General features: G+C 50.5%; 1 protein-coding gene across 1 annotated transcript in view; it reads left to right on the forward strand.

The window, feature by feature from the left end:
• The window catches only part of LOC116951139 (protein kinase C delta type-like), a 53848-nt gene that overhangs the window by 11408 nt on the left and 19435 nt on the right, over positions 1-23005 (forward strand). The window contains exons 4-11 of the mRNA XM_032969595.2: positions 1388-1451; positions 3044-3209; positions 7745-7776; positions 12115-12200; positions 16386-16515; positions 17630-17742; positions 18720-18810; positions 20920-21140. Of these exons, the coding sequence (XP_032825486.2) occupies positions 1388-1451; positions 3044-3209; positions 7745-7776; positions 12115-12200; positions 16386-16515; positions 17630-17742; positions 18720-18810; positions 20920-21140 (903 nt within the window). The remainder of the gene's footprint in view (positions 1-1387; positions 1452-3043; positions 3210-7744; positions 7777-12114; positions 12201-16385; positions 16516-17629; positions 17743-18719; positions 18811-20919; positions 21141-23005) is intronic.

Here is a 23005-nt window from a genome sequence, read left to right on the forward strand (position 1 = left end):
TGTGCGCCACACTGTGCGGCCGTTTGACCGCCCGGCCGCCCGCTGTCTTGAAAGGCGCGACCTGGCTGATTTGAAACATCCGTCGGAAAATGACGACGGGGACGATAAATGAAACGGCGATGAGGCGGCGGCTTCGTCACCACCGGGGGTTTGATGTCTTGCTGGGTGCCGGTCCATGCCACAGCCGCCACCGCCATCACGTCAGGAGCCCTGGGGAAGAAGCGTGGGGGGGCTCGCGTGGCTGACGATGCCCCCCAGCCACGGACGGTTTCGAGAGCACGGTTGGCTACGTACGGTGCGAAAGACGTTCACCATAAAAAACAAAACTATTTTTTATTCTACCAGGTAAGGCCCTACTGAGCTGCTATGTCGCTCTTTTTCTGAAGCGACCTGGCCATCACGAATGATAGCTAACGAAGTGAAGCTCATCATTATCACGTGGAATGTTTAGCGGCCAAATACTCTAAACGCGTGATGTCCTTTCTAAATGTGGAGGGGAAAAAGCGGTGGACCCAGAGGAAAATCCACGCGACCATTGGGAAAGGGAGACACCACAAACTTCAAATAAACTCATTCGCTATCCTATGTGTGCGTGTATGCATGGACACCACAGTGGCGAGATGTTAACTACCTCGCCTGGTATGCAGGAGGTCGTGGGTTCGATCCCGACCCTGACGCCTGCTGTATATCTTCTTTGGTTCTTTCGGTAAAGTCACGTAGAATGAGAATAAAATAATAAATTGATAAAATAAAATAACACAATACAATTCTCACGACGTTTCGGCCACAACACAAGCGGCCTTCATCAGGTGAAGGGACGAGACTGTCTGGAGGACAGCGCTGGAGCGCGGAACACACAAGCGCTGTCCTCCAGACAGTCTCGTCCCTTCACCTGATGAAGGCCGCTTGTGTTGTGGCCGAGACGTCGTGAGAATTTTCTTGTGTTATTTTCTTTTATCAATTTATTATTTTATTCTCATTCTACGTGACTTTACCGAAAGAACCAAAGAAGATGAATCCTTGCAGTCACGAACCCTTTAAAGCCTGCTGTATATTTGGAGTTTGCGTGCCTCTCTCCCCTTGGTCACGTGGATTTTTCTCTGGGTCCTTCAGTTTTGCCCTCCACATTTAGAATCAACATGACCACGTGTTCAGGGTTTTTGGCTGCTATAAATTTCCACGTGATGATGATAAGCCACTTCGTCAAAATATCATTTGTGATGGCCAAGGGTCGCTTATGAAAAATAATTATACAGCAGCTCAGTTGGGCCTTGCCTGATAGAATAAAAATCTAAAATAGTTGAGTAGTAATCCGGCCGGATTTTGAAAAAAATGCTTCTCCAGAGTTGAACTGCAGTGCGTTCCCTCTCCTCGTCTTTGTCAACAGCTGGACCTGAAGCCAGCGGGGAAGTTGCTGGTGTCTCTGCGGTACATCGACGAGATGAAGACGGGTAAACGCACTCTCACGCGCTCACGCACGCACCACGAAAAGATGTCAGCGTTGGCGTTCGTTTATTGCGTAGTAGACTATCACGACCAATATTACCACATTCGAGGGGTTTTTTTTTCTAGGGTTAGATCGCGTAAATATAAATGTGTCGTTAAACCAGCCACCACCCGACATTTACAGTTGTAAATATTGTTAACGTTGTGGGTTTGCTAGCTATCATTTGTGGCCAGGTGGTTTCTGAAGAAGAGCTATACAGCTCAGCGGCGCTTACCTGGTAAAATAAAACAAAATATTGTTTTGTTTTACTGATCCCCTGCCGGTTCCTCGTGATCGGATAGACGAAGTGAAGTCCGCAATGGTTGTCTTTGTGTGGCTAGATTGGTCTCCGTCACAGGGGTGTGGATGTCACCGCTGGCTCACGTGAGTGGCGTCTGATGGTCACGTGAGCCTGGAGGGACACGCCCCCTTTGCGACCCTCGCAGTTTGCCGCACCGTCGGCGACGGAGGCGTCGGAGCAGTGCTCGCGAGTGACCTCGCAGGAAGGCCGTCCCTCGGCTTGGCCTTGGCGCCGTAGACTTTTTTGGTAGAATCTCACAGAGAGAGTTCGGACCACTGACGGGGAAGGGATATCCCTACAGATGTGTGCCAGCTGACACCCTCCCCACGTGACCTTTGGTTGTCATGACCCATGACCCCTGTGACCTCCCCCCCCCGTGTCGTCTCCCACTCTGACCCCTGCCACCATGACACCTGCACCTGGTTGACCTTTGCCTATGTGCATGCTCTCACAACTGTGAACCCTGACCCCGTGATCCCTGGCCCCGTGATCCCTGGCCCTGCGTTTTCCTGCCCGTGCCGAGCGGTGCAACATAACACATCGGTCCTCATGAGACAGTTCTAAAATCTACATTTGAACCGACATTCGTCTACGGACTGCTTCGGCGTCATGACAACTGATGTTGATGCACCGCCACCACCCCGCGAGATTTTCTGATTGGGGGGGGGGGGGTTACGAATCGCAGGAAAATAAATAATAATAAAACCTTTACTTTTTTACCATGGCACCACCGGTGTGTACCGCCGATACGTTCATTTGCTCCTCGATGCGATTAGTCGCGTGACCTATCGGTGCGCAAAACTTGCGGCGACGTACGGCTCGGGCTCGCCGCGGTCGTTGCCAACGGAAGCGCGCACGCAGAACGCAAACTAAAGAGGGCCCAACGAATCCCGGATAGACGCAGGCGTGGCGTTGCCTTGAGAGACAGGAGGAGCACCTCGTGGATTCGAGGACACGCACATCGCCCAAACTTGAGAAAAAGTGGGAGTGGGCTAGGGTAGGCCACGTCACAAAGCGACGATGGTTTTGGAGCGACAGCCAAGGAATGGAACGATTAAAACCCACTTCAGGCGTGGGCGTCGGATGGATCGTCGCGTCGCAGGATCGCGAGAGGCGGCGGCGGCTTGGTTGAGGACTTCGTGCAGCAGCAGCAGCAGCAGCAGATGGACAACGGCCGATGACGACGATCGATAACCTTTCCCCACTGCCATCCGTGACCCCGGCGGCCCCTGGCCCCATCCCCCCTGACCGTGCAGGTGCCCCCAAGGACTGGCAGGGCCCCGAATGGCGCGGCGTGTCCATGCTGAACCGTCGGCGTGGCGCCATCAAGCAGGCCAAGGTGCACATCGTGCTGGGCCACGAGTACACCGCCACCTTCTTCCGCCAGCCGACGTTCTGTTCCGTGTGCCAGAGCTTCGTGTGGTCAGTAGCGCGCGGGGGACGGGGGGGGCGAGTGGTGGGGGGGGGGGGGGCGAGTGGTGGGGGGGGGCGAGTGGTGGGGGGGCGAGGGGGGGAGCCCAGCGGTAGCGGATTCCCCCCTCGTTGCAGAGGTTTGCACTCCGATTCTGGCAGGCCGCCCTGGTTAATGTTGCATTGTACAGGTGGTCCCCGTGCTTCTGCGACATCACAATGCACTGTTCCTGGAAACCTCTTCGTTAATCAGACCTCTGTTGTCCCATAGACATCAGGGACAGTAGAGATACCACTAGCCGATGCTGTTTTTACTTTTATTGGCCACGTTGGGCACCCGGTCGCGTCGGAAGTTGCCGTCATGCGTCGAGCTTCTGCGTCGTCATGAATTGATCCGTGATGGGCGTTGCACGAACGTCGCATGAACGTCGTGAATGTGGATCGTCCGCAGATCGGACCGCCGCCGTCGTCGTCGTAGTCCGCAGACCGCCCGTGTAATCGATGATAAACGATTATTATTATTACTGCGTCCTCTCATTCGCGAAGCTTCCAGCTCGCACTGAGGAGAGCCCGGGACACACGGCCCAGGTGGTGTGTTCGTCCGCACGCACTGTGCGTCGAACTCCTTGCGCGCCGTACGTAGCCGACCGAGCTAATCTCAGTTCGAATCCGCTAGGCCGCACCCTGAGGTCCGACGCGGTGGTCTGCTTCACAGCGGCCGTTAGTCATCCCACGACGTCAATCGAGAGGAGGAGGGAGGGGGGAAGTGGGAGGGAGGGAGGGAGGAGGGGAAGGGACGGGGAAGGGAGGGAGGGGGCAGGGTTAGTGTGATGATCGATAGTGTGGTTAGGGGCAGGGTTCATGTGTGTGGTTAGGGGCAGGGTTAGTGTGTGGTTAGGGGCAGGGTTAGTGTGTGTGGTTAGGGCAGGGTTAGTGTGTGTGGTTAGGGGCAGGGTTAGTGTGTGGTTAGGGGCAGGGTTAGTGTGTGGTTAGGGACAGGGTTAGTGTGTGGTTAAGGGCAAGGTTAGTGTGTAGTTAGGGGCATGGTTAGTGTGTGGTTAGGGGCAGGGTTAGTGTTTGTGGTTAGGGGCAGAGTTAGTGTGTGGCTAGGGGCAGGGTTAGTGTGTGGCTAGGAGCAGGGTTAGTGTGTGGCTAGGGGCAGGGATTGTGTGTGGATGGCTGGTGTGGTTAGGGACAGGGTTTGTGTGTGGTTAGGGGCAGGGTTTGTGTGTGTGGATGTGCACAGAGAGAGTCGCAAACTGGCGACACAATGCTTGCTCAGGTGCCCCGGTGGACAGACGCGCCCCCCCAACTCCATTGATGCCCGCACGTACACAGAGGCAGCCTTTGTTCGACGCAGGCGAGGTCCCCCCCCCCCCATCGCGGAATGAGATCCGTAGTTGATTGCGCTTGCAAACAAGGGGCCAAAGTCTCGGGCAGCGTTCACCGAAGCGCGTCGCGCATCGTCGACAGTGGACCGTGCGGCGACAGCCTCATCGTTAAATGCGCCGGCCTTTATTTGCCGCGCCAATGTCGCCCTCGATAGCGGGCCACATGGTGCAGCGGGACGGGAACTATACGGGGCAGGCGGCAGCGCAGGGCAACAGCGGTGAATACGGAGACCCCGTCATGGAATTTCAACCGCGTGTAAAATACGGCGCACCCGTGCGGCAACGAATAGCGTGAGAGAAGTTCGTAGTAGATGAAATAAATAGTAAGGAAAGAAGCAGCAAACCAAAACAATCTCTATACTAAAGTTTTTTTTGGGTTAGATAGCGTAAGTATAAATGTGTCGTTAAACCTGCCACCACCAGGCACAGCCAATTAGTAAAGATTTGTCACGTGAACAGAACATGCCAGTTCGTTACTAGTGTGTTGGAGAGCAAATCCACAACATTTCCAATCTGACTACGACATTTCGGCAGTAATGACACCTAGCATCATCAGGTGGACAGCCAAATTTGAAGGAATTGACACGTTCTGTTTACGTGACAATCCTTACTAATTGCTGTGTCGGGTGGTGGCGGGTTTAACAACACATTTATATTCATGCTATCCAACCCCAACAAAAACCTCCATTATGATAATAGTTGCGAAAGCCTCCTCCTACGTGTTAAACCAAAACATTCTCTGCCTTCTTAAATGTTTTATTTCACGGGAAAGCGAGTGTGACGCGATGCGTCTTGCACGGGCCACGGAATTGAGAGCCGCTCGGCGCATTCCGGACGTCCGGTGGCAGGCGGGCAGGCAGGGCGAGGGAGTTCCATGTCGCGGTTTGGGGAGGCTGCGCTCCAGAAGGCTTCGTCAGCCACAGCGTCGTGGGGTGAACAATCTGTGAAAATATTCAAACTTAACTCGGTCCAGTGGCGGGGGGTGGGGGGGCGCATTCTAGCCACGTGACGTCGGGGGGTTTCGGTTGAAACTCATTACAGGAGCTCCTCTACTTGCGAACGAATTAGGTTACAAAGGTCTGTTCGTAAGTCGATTTGTTTGTAAGGACCAACTTTACTCCCGTCGATTACAAACCTGTTGTACAACGTGCAGACTAAACATGGGGAATGGCTTTAAAAGTGGTATCATGTTCTGCAGATGTAGATGTCACTAGTTATTCACGTTCTGTACATGTAGATGCCACTGGTTCTTCACGTTCTGCAGATGTAGATGCCACTGGTTTTTCATGTTCTGCAGATGTAGATGTTACTGGTTCTTCACGTTCTGCAGATGTAGATACCACTGGTTCTTCACGTTTTGCAGATGTAGATGCCACTGGTTCTTCATGGTCTGCAGATGTAGATGCCACTGGCTCTTCAAGTTCTGCAGAAGTAGATGCCACTGTTTTTTTACATTCTGTAGATGTAGATGCCACTGGTTCTTCACGTTCTGTAGATGTAGATGCTACTGGTTCTTCACGTTCTGCAGATGTAGATGCCACTGGTTCTTCACGTTCTGTAGATGTAGATGCCACTGCTTCTTCACGTTATGTAGATATAGATGCCACTGGTTCTTCACGTTCTGCAGATGTAGATGCCACTGGTTCTTTACGTTCTGCAGATGTAGATGCCACTGGTTCTTCACGTTCTGCAGATGTAGATGCCACTGGTTCTTTACGTTCTGCAGATGTAGATGCCACTGGTTCTTTATGTTCTGCAGATGTAGATGCCACTGGTTCTTCACGTTCTACAGATGTAGATGCCACTGGTTCTTTACGTTCTGCAGATGTAGATGCCACTGGTTCTTTACGTTCTGCAGATGTAGATGCCACTGGTTCTTTAAGTTCTGCAGATGTAGATGCCACTGGTTCTTCACGTTCTAAAGATGTAGATGCCACTGGTTCTTTACGTTCTGCAGATGTAGATGCCCCTCTTTCTTCACGTTCTGCAGATGTAGTTGCCACTGGTTCTTCACGTTCTACAGATGTAGTTGCCACCACCACCGTCTATCGTGCGGCGGTTGAACTTACGACTCTCTATCCGAACAGGCAACTGGACATACGTGCCGACCCCACCGCTTAGCCCACAGCCTCAAGGCGAAGGAAGATGAAATGTTACCCCTCCTCCTTATGAGCACGCATTGGCATATATTAGCATGTGGCAACAAGAACACATTCCACGTGTAATATTTACTTTGTGGTCATGGTGTTCATACAGGTGCACAAGCAGTTGGAGACACGCGTGTGCACGCATTCAGCTGCCGCTCGCTACTCAGTGCCACCACAGGTCTTGTGCCAGGCTAGGTGCACCTTTAGGCCATGTCAAGTGTTGAATGCTAGCCAACTTGCAACGTTTTAGCCGCCCGGTGCTACGCTCGTTGTTGTGAGCGTCGCTCCTCCGCTCTCCGTTGTTGTTGGAGTATGACTGCCTCCAACTGCCCAGTAGCGTCCTTCACGAGCCTCCTCCATAGAGGTCGATCTTGCCACCGCTGGTACCGGTCGTCGGCAAGTCCACTCAGCTCCACATCCTCCTGCACCACATCACTCCATCTCTTCTTGAGCCGTGCCGCGTACCCCGCCCGGGGCCACGTACCCTGACCGGGGCTGCGTACCCTGACCGGGCCCGCGTACCCCGACCGGGCTGTGTACACTTTGCCAAGTTATTTCTGGTGAAGCCTGCGTTTCCTTTGATGCCTTTTAAATTCACCCCAGGTCACCATGGCCAAAGAGAATAATCAATCTGACCTTCAGTGAAAGCCGTACGGGACATGTTAATAACACCATGATAACGACAATAATTTCCAGCATCCCCCCCCCCCCTCTTTGTGTTATCCCTCAGTGGTTGCGCTAGGGATGGACTCGTCCCCGCCACGGGAATGTGAAATTTCCACCGGCGCCTCAGGGCCGTAAAACGGGAGATGAGCTGTCAGTGCCTTCCAATGCTCGTTCAAGCAGCAGTTACACTCTGTTGTTTTACTCCACTGCTGGATGAAGGCCTACCGCCCCCGCCCACGTTGCCCAGTGGCCGCGATGTTGAGAGTGACGACTTTGTCCACCGCGTGCGGTCGGCCAGCTGACGCTTTCTGTTGTCGCCCTTCTCGCCCACCCTCCTCTGCAGGGGCCTCAACAAGCAAGGCTACCAGTGTCGCCGTGAGTCACTCTCACTCTCTCGTCTCTCACTCACTCTCTCACTCTCTCACTCACTCTCTCACTCACTCATCACTCTCTCTCTCGTCTCTCTCTCTCACTCTCTCACTCGCTCTCTCACTCTCTCACTCACTCTCTCTCACTCTCTCGTCTCTTACTCTCTCACTCACTCACTCTCACTCTCTCATCACTCACTCTCACTCTCTCACTCGCTCTCTCACTCTCTCACTCTCTCTCTCACTCTCTCGTCTCTTACTCTCTCACTCTCTCACTCACTCTCACTCTCTCACTCACTCACTCTCACTCTCTCATCACTCACTCTCTCACTCTCTCTCGTCTCTCACTCTCTCACTCTCACTCTCTCATCACTCACTCTCTCTCTCGTCTCTCACTCTAACTCTCTCATCACTCACTCTCTCACTCTCTCTCGTCACTCACTCTCACTCTCTCACTCACTCATCACTCACTCTCTCACTCTCTCTCGTCTCTCACTCTCACTCTCTCACTCACTCATCACTCACTCTCTCACTCTCTCTCGTCTCTCACTCTCACTCTCTCACTCACTCATCACTCACTCTCTCACTCTCTCTCGTCTCTCACTCTCTCACTCTCTCACTCTCTCTCGTCTCTCACTCTCACTCTCTCACTCACTCATCACTCACTCTCTCACTCTCTCTCGTCTCTCACTCTCACTCTCTCACTCTCTCTCGTCTCTCACTCTCACTCTCTCACTCTCTCATCACTCACTCTCTCACTCTCTTACACTCTCTCACTCTCTCACTCTCTTACTCACTCTCACTCTCTCATCACTCTCTCTCACTCTCTCACTCACTCTCTCGTCTCTCATTCTCTCGTCTCTCACTCTCTCGTCTCTCACTCTCTCACTCACTCTCTCGTCTCTCACTTTCTCGTCTCTTACTCTCTCACTCTCTCGACTCTCTCGTCTCTTACTTTCTCATCTCTCATCACTCACTCTCTCACTCTCTCTCTCACTCTCTCTCGTCTCTCACTCTCTCTCGTCTCTCACTCTCTCACTCTCTTACTCTCTCTCACGCTCTCACTCTCTGTGCGCACGCGGAGATGAGCGGAGGTTGCGGTGTAACTCTCGCTTCATCCGCGCTATGAAGCCCGTGCTTGTATGCACCAGTTGTGCCGTCGGTCGTGCGCGCGTTGACGCGCTTGACCGATGTCGTTTTTTTTGCTGTTTTTAGCTGGGACTACCCCCCCCCCCCCCATAAGCCTGGCGCGGATGACGCCCGGTCGCGCGCGTCGTTTGAGAAGGGGTTTTTTTTCCGTGTACGGGATGCTGTAGGTGACGGCGTGTGTGCCGCCGCCCAGTGTCGGTTTTTTTCCCCCATCACCGTTGCTGCCTGGACTATGGTCCGATGCACTGTGGCTCCACTGCAATAGCAGGTGGAAGCCTGAATAAAGGCTGTCAAAAGTAAAAAAAAAACTCTCTCATCACTCTCTCACTGACTCTCTCGTCTCTCACTTTCTCACTCTCTCGTCTCTTACTCTCTCGCCTCTCTCGTCTCTTACTTTCTCGTCTCTCACTCTCTCACTCTCTCGTCTCTCACTCTCTCGTCTCTCTCGTCTCTTACTCTCTCGTCTCTTACTCTCTCACTCTCTCACTCTCTCGTCTCTTACTTTCTCGTCTCTCACTCTCTCACTCTCTCGTCTCTTACTCTCTCACTCTCTCGTCTCTTACTTTCTCGTCTCTCACTCTCTCACTCTCTCGACTCTCTCGTCTCTTACTTTCTCGTCTCTCACTCTCTCACTCTCTCATCACTCACTCTCGTCCCTCTCTCACACTCTCACTCTCTCTCGTCTCTCACTCTCTCTCGTCCCTCTCTCACTCTCTCTCACTCTCTCGTCTCTCACTCTCTCTCGTCCCTCTCTCACTCACTCTCTCACTCTCTCTCGTCTCTCTCGTCTCTTACTTTCTCGTCTCTAACTCTCTCACTCTCTCATCGCTCACTCTCATCACTCACTCTCTCACTCTCTCGTCTCTCACTCTCTCTCGTCCCTCTCTCACTCTCTCGTCTCTCACTCTCTCATCACTCACTCTCTCATCACTCACTCTCTCACTCTCTCACTTACTCTCTCGTCTTTCACTCACTCTCACTCGCTCTCTCACTCTCTCACTCACTCTCTCGTCTCTCACTCGCCCTCTCATCACTCACTCTCTCTCTCACTCACTCTCTCTCTCATCTCTCACTCTCTCACTCGCTCTCTCGTCTCTCACTCACTCTCACTCTCTCACTCACTCACTCTCTCACTCTCTCACTCACTCTCTCACGCTCTCACTCTCACCCTCTCACTCACTCTCACTCTCTCACTCTCTCATCACTCTCTCATCTCTCACTCACACTCACTCTCTCACTCTCTCACTCGCTCTCTCACTCTCTCGCTCTCTCACTCTCTCACTCGCTCTCTCACTCACTCCCTCGTCTCTCACTCTCTCACTCGCTCTCTCACTCTCTCTCTCGTCTCTCACTCTCTCGTCTCTCTCGTCTCTTACTCTCTCGTCTCTTACTCTCTCACTCTCTCGTCTCTCTCGTCTCTCACTCTCTCACTCTCGTTTCTCTCGTCTCTCTCGTCTCTCACTCTCTCGTCTCTCACTCTCTCGTCTCTCTCGTCTCTTACTTTCTCGTCTCTTACTCTCTCACTCTCTCGTCTCTCTCATCTCTCACTCTCTTGTCTCTTACTCTCTCACTCTCTCGTCTCTCTCGTCTCTTACTTTCCCGTCTCTTACTCTCTCACTCTCTCGTCTCTCTCGTCTCTTACTTTCTCGTCTCTCACTCTCTCACTCTCTCGTCTCTCGTCGGAGCGAACATCCCGGCGTCACAGCCCCACAAGATGCCTCAATGACAACCACCGAACTGCCACCCTCCACCCACCTCCAACTGCACTCACACAAGCAGCACCCTCCTCCTCCATACAGTGCGAGGTCCAATCGTGCTGTGTGAGAGAAAAGTTTGGCTGACTGGCTGGAACTAACTATTAAAACGATTTTTTTTTCTTGACCAGATAAGGCTCACGAAGCTATAGAGCTTTTTTTTAGAAGTGACCTGGCCAGGGTTTATGATCATCATTTGGGAATTTGTAGCAGCCAAATACTCTAAACGCGTGTTTCTAAAGGTGGAGGGAAAAACCGGAGGACCCGGAGAAAAATCCACACGACTACGGGGGGAGAGAGAGAGACACGCAAACTCCAAATATACAGCAGGTATCGTCAGGATGGGAATCGAACCCGCGCCCTTCTGCATATCAGGCGAGTTAGTTAATATCTCCTAGCCATCGTGGAGGGAGGGAGGGTCACATCCCAAGGACAGTGCCACGCTCTCGCGTGTTGCTCAAAATGAGCCACGCAGACAATCCGCCTCCTCCGCCGTGTCTGTGCCTCTGCGCAAAACAACAACAAATGCGCACGTAGTTTTTTTGGGTGAACATTTTCAGTCGCATTTTAGGACGCATATCCAGCCTCCGCATGCCCAAGCAGCTTCTGTTCCAGCGGATAGAGGGGGGTTAAACGGGTGTGCCATGGGCTAGAGAAGAGATGGAGTGATGCGGTACAGGAGGACGTGGAGCTGAGTAGACTTGCCGATGACCGGTACCAGCGGTGTCAAGATCGGCCTCTGTGGAGGAGGTTCGTGAAGGATGCTGCTGGGCAGTTGGAGGCAGTCGCCCCTCCAGCAACAGCGGACGGCGGAGGAGCGACGCTCAGAACAACGAGCGGAGCGCCGGGCAGCTTAAACACAGCAGGTTCGCACAGTAGGGAGCACAACTGGTTTATCTGCCAATCGTCGCAGTCAGTCAACCGATGGCACCTGGGTCTGTCCCGTGACCTGCCAGTGACGAGCCTTCCACAATCCACATGATGATTCAAAATTGTAATATAATGAGAAAACTCCTCACAAGAGAGCAATCAGTGCGGGATGGGAACAAGTTGAACAGCACACAGAGGTGAGCATAATACAATGAGCGATAATTGTGTGCTATGATGATTGGGTCATCGTGGGGGAGCGGTGGCGCAGTGGTTCGAGCTGCACTACGAACCCGGCGACCCGAGTTCGATTTCCGCTCTTGGTCAACACCAGTGGGGAACAATTGAACCAGTCCAGGGCCTCCCCTAGGTCGACTCGGCCTCCAACATGTACCTTGTGCGACACGTCAACACCATCACCGGGGAGACAGAGGCGGCCGGGCGTGGTGCCGGCCACCCCACCGCAACCCCCTTCTCGTGCGGCACCGGCCTCGCGAACGACACTTGCCCCGACAGTTCGCGACATCTACGCCGTGACGGGGGGGATCTTTGTCTTTGTGCGCGCACGTCCGCAGAGTGCAACGCGGTCATCCACAAGCGCTGCATCGACAAGGTCCTGGCGCAGTGCACGGGCAGCGCGGCCGACAGCCGCGACACGGCGGTGAGAGAGCCCCCCCCCCCGCCGCTGACCCCCCCTCCCCTCATCGACCCCCCGCTGACCCAGCTGCCCTCTGAAGCCGCGGGGGAGCCCCCACCCCGTCCCCCTCCCCCACTTTGATGCGCCTTCTCTCGCTCGTATTTCGAAGAAGAAGAAGAAGAAGAAAAAACCGAAATGAAACGGGACAAAATATCAAAGGGGGGGACTGCCCACCTCCCCCTCCGCTCGCTCACCTCGCGCGGGGGGGCGGGGGGCGACGGCTCTGATGCGCTGATGAGCATCCCTCGCCGGCCCGGCAGGGAACTGCACGGCCGGACCGGCATCGCAAATGTGCCGCAGCCGTTAGGCAGCGCCGTGGGTCTACTGCGAGATGCAACCGGGGAAATAAATAAAAATGAGAGACACAATGAGACAGAGACACAATGAGACAGAGACACACTCAATGACACACGAGAGAGACACAATGAGACACACAATGTGACAGAGACACACACAAGGACACACAATCAGAGAGACACAATGAGACAGAGATACGCGTTATAGGCATCAAGCGACAGATCAGTAATGTTTACGCGTGTTTGTGTTTCTATCGTTCAGGTTATTTCCCAGACAACTCGGCCAACTGCCCCCGTTTTGTATCCGGTTTCTCACATGGAGCTGTTAGTCTCAAATTGTTCACAATTGGTGCCGCTGCTGCGGCAGCTGCCGGTGACGCGAGTCCGAGATGGAAAACATTCCCACCGGGGAGCTCTTGCAACGAGCGGCGAATTAGCGGCGCGCGTCACGGGACAGAGCGGTGCTAACAGCGAGCGATCGCCCGGACACACCAATCACAAGACATGTTAACGCCCTCGCCTGGTATGCAGGAGGTCGCGGGTTCGATCCCGACCCTGACGATGCCTGCTCTATATTTGGAGTTTGCGTGCCTCTCTGCCCGTGGGCGCGTGGATTTTTTTATCCGGGTTCTCTGCTTTTTCTTGATATATTTAGAATGGAAGTGCGTTTAGAGTATTTGGCTGCTATACATTTCTACATGATAAGCCACTTCATAATAGAGGCTTTTTGGATTAGATCGCGTAAATATAAATGCGTCGTTAACCCGGACACCACCCCATACAGCCAATTAGTAAGGTTTGTCACGTAAACAAAACGTGCCAATTCGTTACTAGATCAGCACACCTGTGTGTTGGAGAGTAAACACACATCTCCAATTTTGGGTTTACATTTGTTTTCATCTGTAATGTACTCAACTGGGAATCTGCACAACAATCCTCCCCCTCCATACCGCTGTGAAAACTTCGCGAAAAATTATTCGTGCGTTTGACCGGGTGAGACGTTCTTTGCACAAATGCGGTGGCGCCGTGAACGTGCCCACATGGAACACCACGTGTTGTACGTACCCACATGGAACACCACGTGTTGAACGTGCCCACATGGAACACCACGTGTTGAACGTGCCCACATGGAACACCACGTGTTGAACGTGCCCACATGGAACACCACGTGTTGTACGTGCCCACATGGAACACCACGTGTTGAACGTGCCCACATGGAACACCACGTTCTGAACGTGCCCACATAGAACACCACGTGCTGAACGTGCCCACATGGAACACCACGTGCTGAACGTGCCCACATAGAACACCACGTGCTGAACGTGCCCACATGGAACACCACGTGCTGAACGTGCTCACATGGAACACCACGTGTTGAACGTGCCCACATGGAACACCACGTGCTGAACGTGCGTCAGTCCCCACACCCTGGACAGTTTCAGTTCAGTTTATTTATTTTGGTATAGCCCTGTGAGCCATTCGGCTCTTGAATCGGGTGCAACTGCGACAAACAAAAAAACAAAAACACGAACAAGAAAAACATCTTGAAGTGACTATCTGTTGACCGTGCAAACAGAAAATCCATGAAAATAAACAGCAAAAATATTCCTGAAAAAAGCACCGTACACCAACGCTGTGTGCAAAAAATCCCAGTGGGATGCAAGTTAAATAACAACCACAAGAAAACTTAGATTAAGGCCATCAGTCTAACTCCGTACTACAACAAAACAAACATGTCCAAACCAAAACACGTTTTCGAAAATCACCAATAAATAAAGCCATAATTGCAACGTAACAGTGATCATAGGGACTGTGACCGAATTTTAACAATAAACTACATAAATAACATGTAACACGAAATCCTAGAGCCATAGCTGGCTGCATGAGTTTCTCCACAACAACAGAAGCATCAGTCGGAGTATCAAATTTTTCGATGCACCTTTAAGATCAGCATGCTAAATCAAAATACGGATAATACTTTGCACAAAGCGAGAGACGCTCCACCTCAGTCATCGAGGGTGACATTTATTACTCGCGAATGGCCACAGATGGTGAGATCTAAACAGGGCTCCCCCCCCCCCCCCCCCCCCCATTTTATCAACGTGCATGCAACACCTCGTGCAGTGTACACATTACAAAGAGTGCTCATTGGCGCCTGTCAATCAATCCAGCTGAGTCAACGATCGATCAGCAGGGCCAGGTCACACGACCTGCGGGGGGGGGGGGGGGGGGCCTGTCATCAAGACGAGTTTGTCCAGCTATCCGCCTCGGCTGAACAAATTGAGTACCACTTTATGGGCAGGTCATTGGCCTGCCCACGTTGTGGCAAGGCTGGCCCATGTCATGGAAATGTGGAGCTTCAACCACTGGATCGAGGAAAAATGAAAATAGCTTTGGTACCCTTTTGCCAGTTTTCAAGATATTTAATAATTGCTGAATCCGAGATATCAACACTTCGGTGTTTGCATTGTCCTTGTGCTGTTCCCCTTTGGTCTAGAACTGGTGAAGCAAATCCACATGTTTTCCCCGTGGTCGCGTGGATTTTTCTCCGGGCCCTCCGATTTTTCCCTACACATTTTGAGAGTCACCGTCACGCATTGAGGGTATTTGGCTGCTGTAAATGTCCACGTGACGATGGTAAGCCACTTGGTTGCGCTATCGTTCGTGATGGGCCAGGTCGCTTCTGAAAAAAAGCTACGTACTGTAGCAGCTCAGCGGGGCCTTACACCTGCTTAAATAAAAAATCGAGTAGAATAGATCTGTTGAGTGTCGGCGTTCTTCACATTTCCCCTGAATCGTGCCACCTTTTCTCTCCAGATTTCCCTAAACGTTGACATTCCTCGCACTTCTCAGTGCGTCGCTTAACAGCGAGGCGTCGCACGCGATTTCACACCTCGCAAAATAACGGAGGCCGTCGCCGACGCGAGCCGACCGGTCCCAAGGAGAGGGCGCACGGCATCAGAGCGTGTTCCAGGGTGTTTTTTACCATGCGGTCTGTGCGCTTACGCAGACGCGGCACTGTGCAATCGGTGTCTCGTTCGGCGGCGGTGTCATCTGGACGTCTTCTAAGTAAATATTCCGATTATGATCGCAATGCCTCCTTGTATCTACACCAGGAGGAGCTAAACACAAAAAAACTCATTTAAAAGCGTTTAAAAAAAACATCGGTTTTATTAACAACTTCGTTTAACTCGCGGCCTTTGAGAAGTACGTCAGTGGTGCCTGAGACACGTGGTGACCGCGTTTTGTGCGAGCCGATTTCACAGTTTAGGGACCGCGGCGTTTTTGACCGACACAAATATATATAAATAATAAGGCGTCCATACAAAATGTAAATTGCTTTAAAGTAGCGATTTAAATGATTAATTGATGCCGATTTTGATACAAGCATGCATTGTCACCGGATCTGAGTACGTGTGCAAAATGTGGAATTGATTGGACAACAGGAAGTGGACGAAATTTTGATTACAAGATTTGACCACGACAAACAGAGGAGTCAAGTTCAGAAAAACCGTTGAAAAAGCAGCCTTTAATCCTGTCGTTTGTCATTCACGAATGAAAATAAGCAAAAGCCCCGGAACGATCAATGAATCCATCAATTAATTAATCGATTAATTGCCTCTGTCTCATTGTGTCTCTCTCATTAGGTATCTCATTGTGTCTCTCTCTCATCATGTCTCTCTTTCAGTAGATCTCATTGTGTGTCTCTGTTTTGTTGTATGTGCCTCATTGAGTGTTTCTCTGTCTCCTTGTGTGTCTTATCGTGTGTGTCTGTCTCACTGAGTGTCTCTCTGCATTGTTGTACGTGTGTCTCATTGTGTGTATGTCTTTGTCCTTCTCTCTGTGCGAGCAGCTTCAGAAGGAGCGCTTCAAGATCGACATGCCACACAGGTTCCGCACCAACAACTACAAGAGCCCCACGTTCTGCGACCACTGTGGGACTCTGCTCTGGGGCCTGGTGAAGCAGGGACTGAAGTGCGATGGTAAATCCCCCCAGGCCCCCAGTGTAGTCTCAAAACCCAGTGTAGCGTCAAGCCCCATTTTAGTATCAAGCCCCAGTGTAGTCTCAAAACCCAGTGTAGCGTCAAGTCCCATTTTAGTATCAAGCCCCAGTGTAGTCTCAAACCCCAGCGTAGCCTCAAACCCCAGCAGACCCTCAAACTCAAGTGTAGTCTCAAACTCCAGTGTAGCCTGAAACTCAAGTGTAGTCTCAAACTCAAGTGTAGTCTCAAACCCCAGCGGAGCCTCAAACTCAAGTGTAGTCTCAAGCCCCAGTGTAGTCTCAAACTCTAGTGTAGTCTCAAGCCCCAGCGTAGCCTCAAACTCAAGTGTAGTCTCAAACCCCAGTGTAGCCTCAAACTCAAGTGTAGTCTTAAACCCCAGTGTAGCCTCAAACTCAAGTGTAGTCTCAAACCCCAGTGTAGTCTCAAAGTCAAGTGTAGTCTCAAACCCCAGTGTAGTCTCAAACTCAAGTGTAGTCTCAAGCCCCAGTGTAGTCTCAAACCCCAGTGTAGTCTCAAACCCCAGTGTAGTCTCAAACCCCAGTGTAGTCTCAAAGTCAAGTGTAGTCTCAAACCCCAGTGTAGTCTCAAACTCAAGTGTAGTCTCAAGCCCCAGTGTAGTCTCAAACTCAAGTGTAGTCTCAAACTCAAGTGTAGTCTCAAGCCCCAGTGTAGTCTCAAACCCCAGTGTAGTATCAAACCCCAGCGGAGCCTCAAACTCAAGTTTAGTCTCAAACCCCAGTGTAGTTTCAAACCCCAGCGTAGCCTCAAACCCCAGCGTAGTCTCAAACCCAGCATAGTCTCAAACCCCAGCATAGCCTCAAACTCAGCGTAGCCTCAAACCCCAGCGTAGCCTCAAACCCCAGTGTAGCCTCAACCCCCAGTGTAGCCTCAACCCCCAGTGTAGCCTCAACCCCCAGGGTAGCATCAAACCCAAGTGTAGCATCAAGCCCCATCGTGGGCGCACCCTCCTCCCCATGCCCCCCCCCCCAAGTGCCACATGAACGTTCACCGCTCCCCTTTCCTCGTGCTGCCCCTCAGTGTGCCTCACGAACGTTCACTGCGCCCCCTCCCTGTGCCCCCCTCCCTGCTCCAGCGTGCGAGATGAACGTTCACCACCGCTGCAAGGGGAAGGTTGCCAACCTGTGCGGTGTAAACCAGAAGCTGATGGCCGAGGCGCTGGCACACATTGACACGACCCAGCAGACGGTGAGCACAGTGCTGGCCGTCGTGAACCTCCCCTGCGAGCCGTGACACGCCGGAGACGGCGCCGCTCAGAGTGGACCCTCACCGCCCATGAACCGCCAAGGCCGTTGTTGGCTTGTGAAGGCGCTAGCTCTGCTAAGATGTCAGCTTTGTTAAGACGCTAGCTTTGTTAAGACGCTAGCTTTGTTAGATGCTAGCTTTGTTAAGACAGTATCTTTGTCAAGGTGCCAGCTCTGCTAAGGCACTAAATGCACGACTGTTGCCCTTGTCCACCGCATGCACCCCGCTGTGATTTCGCCGAGAGCCCCTGGCCAGGAGCTTCTCCCAGCACCTGGGCCACGTTCGCTCCATGGCCCAACCTCGGGTTAAGGGCACGGAGGCCGCTCGTTACCGTTCAGTCTCATGGCACTGGCGCGAAAGGCTCTGACGGTGCAGCGCAGTCCGTTTTCCTGCAATGCCGCATTATGTTTTTAGAATGCGGATTGGATACAGCGCAGCGTATGTAATCAGGGGACGGAATTTTTTTTCATAACGCGGGTGTGCGAATTGGATATAACGCGATCGAGTGAACGGAACTACGTCACGCGAGTATAAAAAGCAGTTGTTGTAACGGCTGCCTTGGCGTAGTATGGCACAAGGCATTGGAATGCTGCTGGATGCTTCTAGATGCTACCCACGTGCCTCAGTCTTTTTTCAGCCTGTCTTGTGCATCTCGCGTGTCATCGTGGAACGTGCTTTATGCTCGTATTATATATTATTTATTACAACGCGATTTTTCCGGAAAGCGGTGTTCTTCGGGAACGCAATGACTACCGCAACGTTACGGGAGAACAGACTGTAACAACAAAAAGAGCGGTAGTAATAGTAGCGAGTAGATGGTCATCCTCTTGCGATGGAGTCGTTGTTTGGGAGGGCTCTGGGTGCCACCCACACTGCCCCACGCCAGCGCTGAGTGCCCCATGCCACGGTCTACTCCACAGATGAAGATGCAGAAGGGAGGTTTTTCCGAATTCCATAATTTTGAGAACATGATCCCCAACTTGCAGAAGGCCATGCAAGCGCAGGAGCAAGGTACGTGTCAAACGCTCCACCAATGCCAGTCTTCCCACGCTTCTTTACCCGCGACGTGGCTCATCGTCATTGCGTGGAAATTTAGAGCAGCCAAAAACTCTGAACGCGCAATGCCAGGTGTAAATGTTGAGGGATAAGACGGAGGACCCAGAGAAAAATCCACATGACCACGGGGGAAACATGCAAACTTATATATACAGCAGGCGTCAGACTCGGGATCAAAGCCACAACCTTCTGTATACCAGGCGAGGTAGTTAACATTTTGCCAAACGTGACGCATCTTCCGTTTATAGCCCTGCAGAACCAGTGGGGGAAATTCCACATTCCTCGGGTGGAGGGCGAGTATATCCGTAGGACAACCCCTGTTGTGCTTCCCCACAAACGAGTATGTGATTTATACACTCCGGAGGGAGGGAAGGGATGATGGGCTGAGTGGAGGGTGGGTGGAGGGTGGGTAGGTGGGTTAGTGGCGCGATGACCACGCACGCACACATGGCCTACACCCGGCGGTCGCACAGGAATCCAGGAAGGAATCCAGCCAGCAAACCTCTTTATAAACACAGTCGACTCCAAGAACAAAGATGTGTAACTTTTTTTAGATTATTAATTCTCAGTGGACCCTCCCCCTCCAGATGTGGGGGTAAAAAGTTGATCAACAGGTTTCCAAAAATTGTCCAAGAATAAATGTCTTTTGAAATTTATTTTGGAGGCAGATATACCTACATACAATAGTCAGCAGTAGTATCTACTGACTATATTGCATACATGCCTATACACCCTACATATAATAGTCAGTAGTATCTACTACACACCTGACATAGAGTAGTATATACTGACTCTATAATAGTATATACTGAATCAGTAGTATCTACTACTACACACGCTACATGCAATAGTCAGTAGTATATACTGACTCTATAATAGTATATACTGAATCAGTAGTATCTACTACTACACATGCTACGTACAATAGTCAGTAGTATATACTGACTCTATAATAGTATATACTGATTCAGTAGTATCTACAACTACACATGCTACATACAATAGAGTCAGTAGTATATGCTGACTATATATTCGTATATACTGAATCGGTAGTATCTACAACTACACACCCTACATACAATAGAGTCAGTAGTATATACTGACTCTATAATAGTATATACTGAATCAGTAATATCTACTACTACACACCCTACATACAATAGAGTCAGTAGTATATACTGACTCTATAATAGAATATACTGAATCAGTAGTATCTACAACTACACATGCTACATACAATAGAGTCAGTAGTATATGCTGACTCTATATTAGTATATACTGAATCAGTAGTATCTATACTACACATGCTACATACAATAGAGTCAGTAGTATATACTGACTCTATATTAGTATATACTGAATCAGTAGTATCTACAACTACACACACTACATACAATAGAGTCAGTAGTATATACTGACTCTATATTAGTATATATTGAATCAGTAGTATCTACAACTACACACTCTACATACAATAGAGTCAGTAGTATATACTGACTCTATATTAGTATATACTGAATCAGTAGTATCTACAACTACACACGCTACATACAATAGAGTCAGTAGTATATACTGACTCTATATTAGTATATACTGAATCAGTAGTATCTACAACTACACACCCTACATACAATAGAGTCAGTAGTATATACTGACTCTATATTAGTATATACTGAATCAGTAGTATCTACAAATACACACGCTACATACAATAGAGTCAGTAGTATATACTGACTCTATATTAGTATATACTGAATCAGTAGTGTCTACAACTACACACCCTACATACAATAGAGTCAGTAGTATATACTGACTCTATAATAGTATATACTGAATCAGTAGTATCTACAACTACACATGCTACATACAAAAGAGGCAGTAGTATATACTGACTTTAAAGTAGTATCTACTGACTCTATTGTATGTAAGGTACAAAATGCGCTTGAGAGTTCAGGGCGGCGAGTGCGCCGGCTCCGGTAGAGGTCGGCGAAACCACCAAACACCACCACCGCCACCACCGCATGTGCTCACGAACTCCCCCGCTCCCGCTTTGTTTGCTGGCAGCCAGAGAAGACGCTGGCGGCGATGACTCTTCGTACAACATCACCTGCCCCAAGAGCCCCGACGAGTCACCGACGAGCCCCATCCCTCCCACCTCGCCCGGTCTGCTCTCCCCCACGCAGCCCGGACGTGCCTCCTCGGGCCAGGCTCCTCCCAAGCCCATCAAGCTAGGCCTCAGTGACTTCATCTTCCACAAAGTGCTTGGGAAGGGCAGCTTTGGAAAGGTGATGGTTTGTCTCTCTGCTGAGTTCTATCTGGTAGTCTCTGAGTTCGATCTGGTCCTGAGTTATATCTGGTTGTTTCTGAGTTCTATCTGGTTGTCTCTGCTAAGATATATATTGTTGTCTCCGAGTTATATCTGGTTGTCTTTGCTGAGTTATGTCTGGTTCTGACTTATACAGTGAGGGAAAACAAGTATTTGATCCCCTGCTGATTTTGTACGTTTGCCCACTGACAAAGAAATGATCAGTCTATAATTTTAATGGTAGGTTTATTTGAACAGTGAGAGACAGAATAACAACAAGAAAATCCAGAAAAACGCATGTCAAAAATGTTATGAATTGATTTGCATTTTAATGAGGGAAATAAGTATTTGACCCCTCTGCAAAACATGACTTAGTACTTTGTGGCAAAACCCTTGTTGGCAATCACAGAGGTCAGACGTTTCTTGTAGTTGGCCACCAGGTTTGCACACACCTCAGGAGGGATTTTGTCCCACTCCTCTTTGCAGATCTTCTCCAAGTCATTAAGGTTTCGAGGCTGACGTTTGGCAACTCGAACCTTCAGCTCCCTCCACAGATTTTCTATGGGATTAAGGTATGGAGACTGGCTAGGCCACTCCAGGACCTTAATGTGCTTCATCTTGAGCCACTCCTTTGTTGCCTTGGTCATGTGTTTTGGGTCATTGTCATGCTGGAATACCCATCCATGACCCATTTTCAATGCCCTGGCTGAGGGAAGGAGGTTCTCACCCAAGATTTGATGGTACATGGCCCCGTCCATTGTCCCTTTGATGCGGTGAAGTTGTCCTGTCCCCTTAGCAGAAAAACACCCCCAAAGCATAATGTTTCCACCTCCATGTTTGACGGTGGGGATGGTGTTCTTGGGGTCATAGGCAGCATTCCTCCTCCTCTAAACACGGCGAGTTGAGTTGATGCCAAAGAGCTCCATTTTGGTCTCATCTGATCACAACACTTTCACCCAGTTGTTCTCTGAATTATTCAGATGTTTATTGGCAAATTTCAGACGGGCATGTATATGTGCTTTCTTGAGCAGAGGGACCTTGCGGGCGCTGCAGGATTTCAGTCCTTCACGGCGTAGTGTGTTACCAATTGTTTTATTGGTTACTATGGTCCCAGCTGCCTTGAGATCATTGACAAGATCCTCCCGTGTAGTTCTGGGCTGATTCCTCACCGTTCTCATGATCATTGCAACTCCACGAGGTGAGATCTTGCATGGAGCTTCAGGCCGAGGGAGATTGACAGTTCTTTTGTGTTTCTTCAATTTGCGAATAATCGCACTAACTATTGTCACCTTCTCACCAAGCTGCTTGGCAATGGTCTTGTAGCCCATTCCAGCCTTGTGTAGGTCTACAATCTTGTCCCTGACATCCTTGGAGAGCTCTTTGGTCTTGGCCATGGTGGAGAGTTTGGAATCTGATTGATTGATTGCTTCTGTGGACAGGTGTCTTTTATACAGGTAACAAGCTGAGATTAGGAGCACTCCCTTTAAGAGTGTGCTCCTAATCTCAGCTTGTTACCTGGATAAAAGACACCTGGGAGCCAGAAATCTTTCTAATTGAGAGGGGGTCAAATACTTACAGTGAGGGAAAAAAGCATTTGATCCACTGCTGATTTTGTACGTTTGCCCACTGACAAAGAAATAATCAGTCTATAATTTTAATGGTAGGTTTATTTGAACAGTGAGAGACAGAATAACAACAACAAAAATCCAGAAAAATGCATGTCAAAAATGTTATTAATTGATTTGCATTTTGATGAGGGAAATAAGTATTTGACCCCTCTGCAAAACATGACTTAGTACTTGGTGGCAAAACCCTTGTTGGGAATCACCGAGGTCAGACGTTTCT

This window comes from Petromyzon marinus, chromosome 42 (genome assembly GCF_048934315.1).
Source record: "Petromyzon marinus isolate PM22_M1 ecotype Great Lakes invasive population chromosome 42, UKy_Petmar_22M1.pri1.0, whole genome shotgun sequence".
In the NCBI taxonomy this organism is placed as follows: domain Eukaryota; kingdom Metazoa; phylum Chordata; class Hyperoartia; order Petromyzontiformes; family Petromyzontidae; genus Petromyzon; species Petromyzon marinus.